Here is a 5769-nt window from a genome sequence, read left to right as displayed (position 1 = left end):
CTATATACTATTATTTTATGTTCTAACAAAAATGTATAATGAACAATCACGAGCGAAATTCCTATGAAAAAATATATTTATTAAAATTATTTGGGATTGTTACTAATTTTATAGATTGTTATTCTTTCTTTTTATTTTTCAAAACACGGACAAATATATTTTTTCCTTCACTTTCTCACAATATAGTAAAAACTAATACAATTTAACTGAAAAATATATGGATGTTAGTGGAAATTTTTCTTGCAGTGTGAATAAATATTTATAGTTTTTGTAAGAAAAAAAGAAGAAATTATCTGTTTTTATATTATAGTTTTGGATCTGGTAAATAAAATCTACAGAAAAGGGTCAAACCAAAAAAAACAAGAGAGGAATTTGGGATTGAGATGACGTAAGCACCGATACACCAAGATAACAAAACTGATCACTTCCCCCTCGTTTCTCTCTTTGCATATCAACAAAACCTAATCACTTGGCATCTCTTTCGTCGAATCCTAAACCCTAATTTTGACCTTTGAAGCTATCGGCAATGGCAGATCAGAGCAAGAACAACACTCCTGAGATCTTCGAGCTCAACAATGAATCCATGCATGTCAAGATCTCAAATTATGGCGCCACCATCACCTCCTTGTCTGTCCCCGACAAGAACGGTTCGTTCTTTTCTCTCTTTCTCCCTTTATGTATTCTTTCGCCACATCCCAATTAATCATCTGATGATCGAGTTTGGGTTTTGAAGGAAAATTGGCTGATGTAGTCCTCGGATTCGACTCGGTGGATCCATATGTGGTACTTTCTCACCTAACTTTTCATTGATCTCGACACATGTTTCATTGGATCGAACAAAAAAAGAGTTCTCATTTAGGGCTTTGAATGTATCTTGTTTAAAACTCCACCATGTGATTTTGTTGTCCGAATTTGTGAATAAATAAATTATTTATAAGCAACAACGACAGATGTGTCTGAAATTCTTCGCATGCATAGTGTCTGAATCATTTTGTTAAGAAATATATGTTCAGGCCTCTTGTGGTACGGCTTGTGATTAATTTTTTTTATATGATATCTGATTTTATAAATCAAAATTTATCTTAAATGTTATAAGTTGTAATAATATTGGTAATGTGTTTTTGTGTGTTTATCTATGAATCTGAAATATAGTATTGTATTATATGATTGTTACAGAAAGTGCTTGCACCCTACTTTGGTTGCATAGTTGGTCGTGTAGCAAATCGGATCAAAGAGGGCAAGTTTAGTCTCAATGGAGTCGACTACACTCTTCCCATCAACAAGCCTCCCAACAGCCTCCACGGTATAGTAACCATTCTCTCTTCCTCTGTAATGCTTCTTTAGCATTTCGCAAAGTTAATTAGATGTGTGCAACATAAATGCTACTCTCTCTAAATGCAGGTGGTAACAAAGGTTTCGATAAGAAGATATGGGACGTTGCAGGACACAAGAAAGACGGTGAAAAACCTTTCATCATTTTCAAATATCACAGCGCCGATGGAGAAGAAGGTTTCATCTCCCTTTTCATGTAAATATGGTTATATCATTTTTGCTATATCTATGCGTTTTGATATAATGTGTATTTGTCCCCTTTCACTTTCACAGGTTACCCCGGTGCGGTTGCTGTGACGGCAACATACACTCTCACGTCAGCAACAACCATGAGACTTGACATGGAAGCAACTCCTGAGAACAAAGACACTCCCATCAACTTAGCTCAGCATACATACTGGAACTTGGCTGGTCACGACTCAGGAAACATTCTTGACCACATGATCCAGATTTGGGGGTCTCACGTCACCCCTGTGGATCAGTTCACAGTTCCTACAGGGGAGATTTTACCGGTGAAGGGAACTCCTTTCGATTTCACCGAGGAGAAACGTATAGGCGAGTCTATTGGAGAGGTGGGTTTAGGATACGACCACAACTACGTGTTGGACTGTCCTGATCAAGAGAAGGAGGGGCTGAAACACGCGGCGAAGCTAAGAGATGGTGCGAGCTCGAGGGTGATGGACTTGTGGACAAATGCTCCGGGGGTGCAGTTTTATACGGGGAACTATGTGAATGGAGTGGTTGGGAAAGGGAATGCGGTTTATGGGAAGCATGCAGGTGTGTGCCTTGAGACGCAAGGCTTCCCAAACGCGATTAACCAGTCTAATTTCCCGTCTGTTGTGGTTAAGGCTGGTGAGAAGTACAAGCATACTATGTTGTTTGAGTTTTCAGCTTGAGTGAGACCGGTTTGATTGGTCCACAGAACCGGAAAGAGTGTTCTTTTTATTTTATTTTATTTTATCTTGTCCTGGTTCTGGGCAGGTGTACACCAAAGTGAACCTAATTTCTTTAAAGGAAAAGTACTTTAGCTTTGAATTATCTTTGGTTATTAGATTTAAAATTAATCAATATATTTAAGCATATAATTATGATTCAGTTATATTCGGAATACAAAAGATATTTCAGTTTGGGTTGAATTTGTTCTAGTTCTTTAGCTATTTTATCAGTTTTGATTCAGGTTTGGTATTAGTTTTTGGTAGGGTTTCAGTTTTTAGATGATCCGATATTTTGCCAACCTCTAATTTGAAAGTTCGTAAAAGAATATTGTGTAATTTTATAGATTTTAGATAATCTAAGTTACTCGAATATTAATTTCAAATTTCTGAATTCTCTGGTACATATCTTGCAAAGCTCTATGCAATATCCGTGCCACCAGACCCTATGACGTGAAAGGCATTGGTGAAAGGTTAGGCGTACGTACTTTGGTCAACTTAAAAGATTCGTACGCACGCTGACTGTCACACATGCTTTAATAATCCATAAAAAGCTACTTCATTACAGAGTCCTCCGCTTTGTCTATCGGACAGAAGTAGAGTAAGAAAGAGGCGAAAATAAATATATATAGCTTTGATTTTTATTATCACTTGCAATTTAAACCCTAATTGCAGAACCGATCTAGCTTTCAAGAGACAGTGGAGAGTGAGATTCGAGAAAATATGAGCAACCCTAGTAGCTTCACTAAGTCTCTGTCTCTAGGACAAAACTGGAAATCTAAATCCATGGTAACTCTCAATACTTAACTCTCCTCTGTTCTGCTCGAAATTTAGCTGTAAGCCTGTAATTGTAAACACATCCTCTTTCCAGTTGATTCTTGTCCTTTTCTCTCGATGTTGTGTCTGAAAAATGTAACAAGTGTTCATTCCACAAGCAGAAGCTAGCTGATTGTTTCATTAGCTCTTATAGGTCATGTTTCTTCTGATGGTGCTGGTTTTACTCACTTTCGTACCCTTTTCTCTGCATTGCTTGACCTACAAACCAAACTTCTAAACTCATATTTTGCTGCTTGTTCTGGAAAGTTATTCTGATTTTTTTTTTCTGATTTGTGGCTTTCTTAAGAGGATTATTCCGGAAGAGCTTGTGAGAAGCAATGGTGAGGCTTTTGAACACAGGGTGGTGTTTAATGTTCGCTGGAACAATTCCTGGCAACTATGGCTCCAGAAAGAAAGGCATGGTCTGTTTATGGTCGAAGAAGACTGGGATGAGTTTGTGGATGACAACCTTTTAGGTGCAGATGACATCTTGCTCTTCACACACCAAGACACCATGTATTTTGAAGTCAGAATCTTCAAGAAAGATGGGAAAGAGATCACTTCAGTACCTCTTGAAGTTGAACCTGAGACTCAACCATTTCACCAGGAGACAACCCCTGCCTCTGCCTCTGGTAAGACCATTGAAAGATGCACTTCAAAAACTCAAACCTATTAATTGCTCTCTACAGTTGACTCCTTTTGTTTTTGTATTTGGCGTCTGAAATTATCAGCAAGTGTTGGAACAAGTAGCCGAGCAAGAAAGGGTTTTGCTCATGTCAAAAACCCTAAGCGATACCTCTTAAATCCCAGAAACCCTTACTTCCAGAAGAAGCTAACGAAGTCGAACACAGTTCTGGTAATAGTTTGTAGCATTTTCAGTTTCTTTGCATACTTGGCTTATGTCTCTATTTGCTTATATATGAAGTCTTTTTGTTTTCCATGTTTGTAGTATATGACTACTTGGGTGATTGAGGAGTATGAGTTGGAGTTTAGTCCTCCTAATACCCATATCTACTTCCTTCTTCCCGATGGGGAAAAACTCAATGGCTACACCAAGAACTACGGTGGTTCACATGGTTTCCTTGGCTGGGCAGCTGTATGTGAAAGGTACAACTTGAAAACGGGAGACACTGTGGTTTGTGAACTTGAACTCTCAGGACGTTTGGTTTCCGCTGTTAGAGTGCATTTCGTCAATGCATGACGGAGTCAACTCTATAGTCTCCTTGTTAGTCAAGTCTCTTAACATTAGTATTAACCAACTTATTATTGTAATGCTAGTTGTGGTCTCTAATGTTGGTTTAACCAATTTGTAACACTAAATGTGATCCTTATGTTGGTTTAACAAACTTGCAAACGCTAAATTTCTTGTTCTTCTTATGCTACTGAATCCCTTTGAATTATGAAACTTTAAAACCTAAAACCACATCATCTCTCATTAAACCGTAACACAATCTAAGACAAAAAAATGGCAAGAACAAAACTCATGTATGCGTATGTAGTTTACCATGTCATTGAGTAATTGAGATGGTCCTGTGGCATGACTTTACAGCGGATCAAAGTGTTCATGTCCCTGGGGACAGGATAAGGTCTACTCCGATCTATGTCTTCATGAACGTCCTCTACCTAGATTGTGTTTTCAGGAAGACCTATGGCTCGGGCCATTGCAGGAACGTCTACATAGAACCACTGTCCTGTGCTTGGATCATTGGCTGGAACAAATATGCTCGGGTTCTCCCCTCCCCTGATCACACCAACAATTTCTACAGGCTGGACACAACCCCCTGCAAGGTTTTAGTGTTCAGGTCATAACGTGTATAATGGAAAGAGGGTATAACAAGACCAACCTTGGTAATCACAGGCGTCTTAGACCAAAATTTCCACCAGGAATCTTGTTCATGGGAGAGTGTTTTTTTTTAACCCCGCAGAGGTTAAAAGGTTGAGCTATAATCCTCTGCCTTCGGGGGCATCTAAGTGCCTGTTCTCACCACATTTTCTATGCTTTTTCTATCTTAGATATCCATGTCCAAATGATTGTGATCATATGATTATTAGCAAATACATTTTTAAATAAGAAAAGGCCAAAGAATGCAAACCACACACATGTTCAAATAAATAGGAGACAGAAGTGGTTTTACATCTTTAACTTTCTTTTTTCAACATCTTTTGGATGTAATATAGACACACACAATCTTTTTGAATGAACCTACTGAGATGAACATGGACATCTGAACTGTGTGACTTCTCAGTGTTTGAATAAATCATTTTTAGTTCTAAGAAAGGCAAAAAGTGGTATTGGGTAAAAGACTGTCTAAAACATTCCAGAGGAAATGCTTGACGTTGCGTTTATCTTCAGTGACTGCTCTGGTATGTACCTACGACCTGCCACACACACACACAAGCGCATTTAGTGTTTAAACAGTAGGAGCATCTAACACTTTATGATTAGGACTCACATCAAACCATTTTGAAGATATTCTTTATCAGCAAAAAAAAAAAACATTTTGAAGATTATACAATGAGCAAATCATTATTAAGTTTCTAGACTTTACTTGTTCATATGGAATGTTTTCATGGAAAGGGAGAAGTGTTTATCTTTACCTTTCTCCTTAACGTGGATTTGGAGAGTATCAAGTGTGATTATGCCGTCAGTCAAAGGGAGTAGTTCTAGCTTGATCGTCGCTGTAGATTT

At 38.1% G+C, this 5769-nt stretch overlaps 2 protein-coding genes and 1 long non-coding RNA gene across 3 annotated transcripts; 2 read left to right on the top strand and 1 right to left on the bottom strand.

The window, feature by feature from the left end:
• Nucleotides 1–366: 366 nt before the first annotated feature.
• LOC130507581 (uncharacterized) lies at nucleotides 367–2370 on the top strand. The gene is made up of 5 exons (XM_057002281.1): nucleotides 367–647; nucleotides 734–783; nucleotides 1177–1303; nucleotides 1402–1509; nucleotides 1606–2370. Exons 1-5 carry the CDS (start codon nucleotides 527–529, stop codon nucleotides 2226–2228), a joined length of 1029 nt encoding a protein of 342 aa, XP_056858261.1. The 5' UTR covers nucleotides 367–526; the 3' UTR covers nucleotides 2229–2370.
• Nucleotides 2371–2593: 223 nt separating this feature from the next.
• LOC130507582 (B3 domain-containing protein At5g25470-like) lies at nucleotides 2594–4406 on the top strand. Its single transcript, XM_057002282.1, has 5 exons — nucleotides 2594–2865; nucleotides 2940–3053; nucleotides 3388–3712; nucleotides 3812–3936; nucleotides 4030–4406. The coding sequence occupies exons 2-5, from the start codon at nucleotides 2988–2990 to the stop codon at nucleotides 4279–4281; spliced, it is 768 nt and encodes a 255-aa protein (XP_056858262.1). The 5' UTR covers nucleotides 2594–2865; nucleotides 2940–2987; the 3' UTR covers nucleotides 4282–4406.
• A 757-nt stretch (nucleotides 4407–5163) lies between these two features.
• On the bottom strand, nucleotides 5164–5769 carry LOC130507580 (uncharacterized). The gene is made up of 2 exons (XR_008942368.1): nucleotides 5679–5769; nucleotides 5164–5459 (listed from the first exon to the last, which is right to left on the bottom strand). It is a non-coding gene; the product is annotated as an uncharacterized LOC130507580 (long non-coding RNA).

This window comes from Raphanus sativus, unplaced genomic scaffold (assembly GCF_000801105.2).
Source record: "Raphanus sativus cultivar WK10039 unplaced genomic scaffold, ASM80110v3 Scaffold4854, whole genome shotgun sequence".
Taxonomy (NCBI): domain Eukaryota; kingdom Viridiplantae; phylum Streptophyta; class Magnoliopsida; order Brassicales; family Brassicaceae; genus Raphanus; species Raphanus sativus.
The sequence above is the reverse complement of the archived record's forward strand: the minus strand, read 5'-3'. Positions and strand labels throughout refer to the sequence as shown.

Excerpts from the sequence above, each read along its gene's own strand:
- LOC130507582 (XM_057002282.1), top strand. The coding sequence starts at position 2,988 with ATGAGCAACCCTAGTAGCTTCACTAAGTCTCTGTCTCTAGGACAAAAC. Across the intron at positions 3,054-3,387 it reads ACTGGAAATCTAAATCCATG|AGGATTATTCCGGAAGAGCT; the intron begins GTAACTCTCAAT and ends GGCTTTCTTAAG. Across the intron at positions 3,713-3,811 it reads AACCCCTGCCTCTGCCTCTG|CAAGTGTTGGAACAAGTAGC; the intron begins GTAAGACCATTG and ends TGAAATTATCAG.
- LOC130507581 (XM_057002281.1), top strand. The coding sequence starts at position 527 with ATGGCAGATCAGAGCAAGAACAACACTCCTGAGATCTTCGAGCTCAAC. Across the intron at positions 648-733 it reads GTCTGTCCCCGACAAGAACG|GAAAATTGGCTGATGTAGTC; the intron begins GTTCGTTCTTTT and ends TGGGTTTTGAAG. Across the intron at positions 784-1,176 it reads ACTCGGTGGATCCATATGTG|AAAGTGCTTGCACCCTACTT; the intron begins GTACTTTCTCAC and ends TGATTGTTACAG.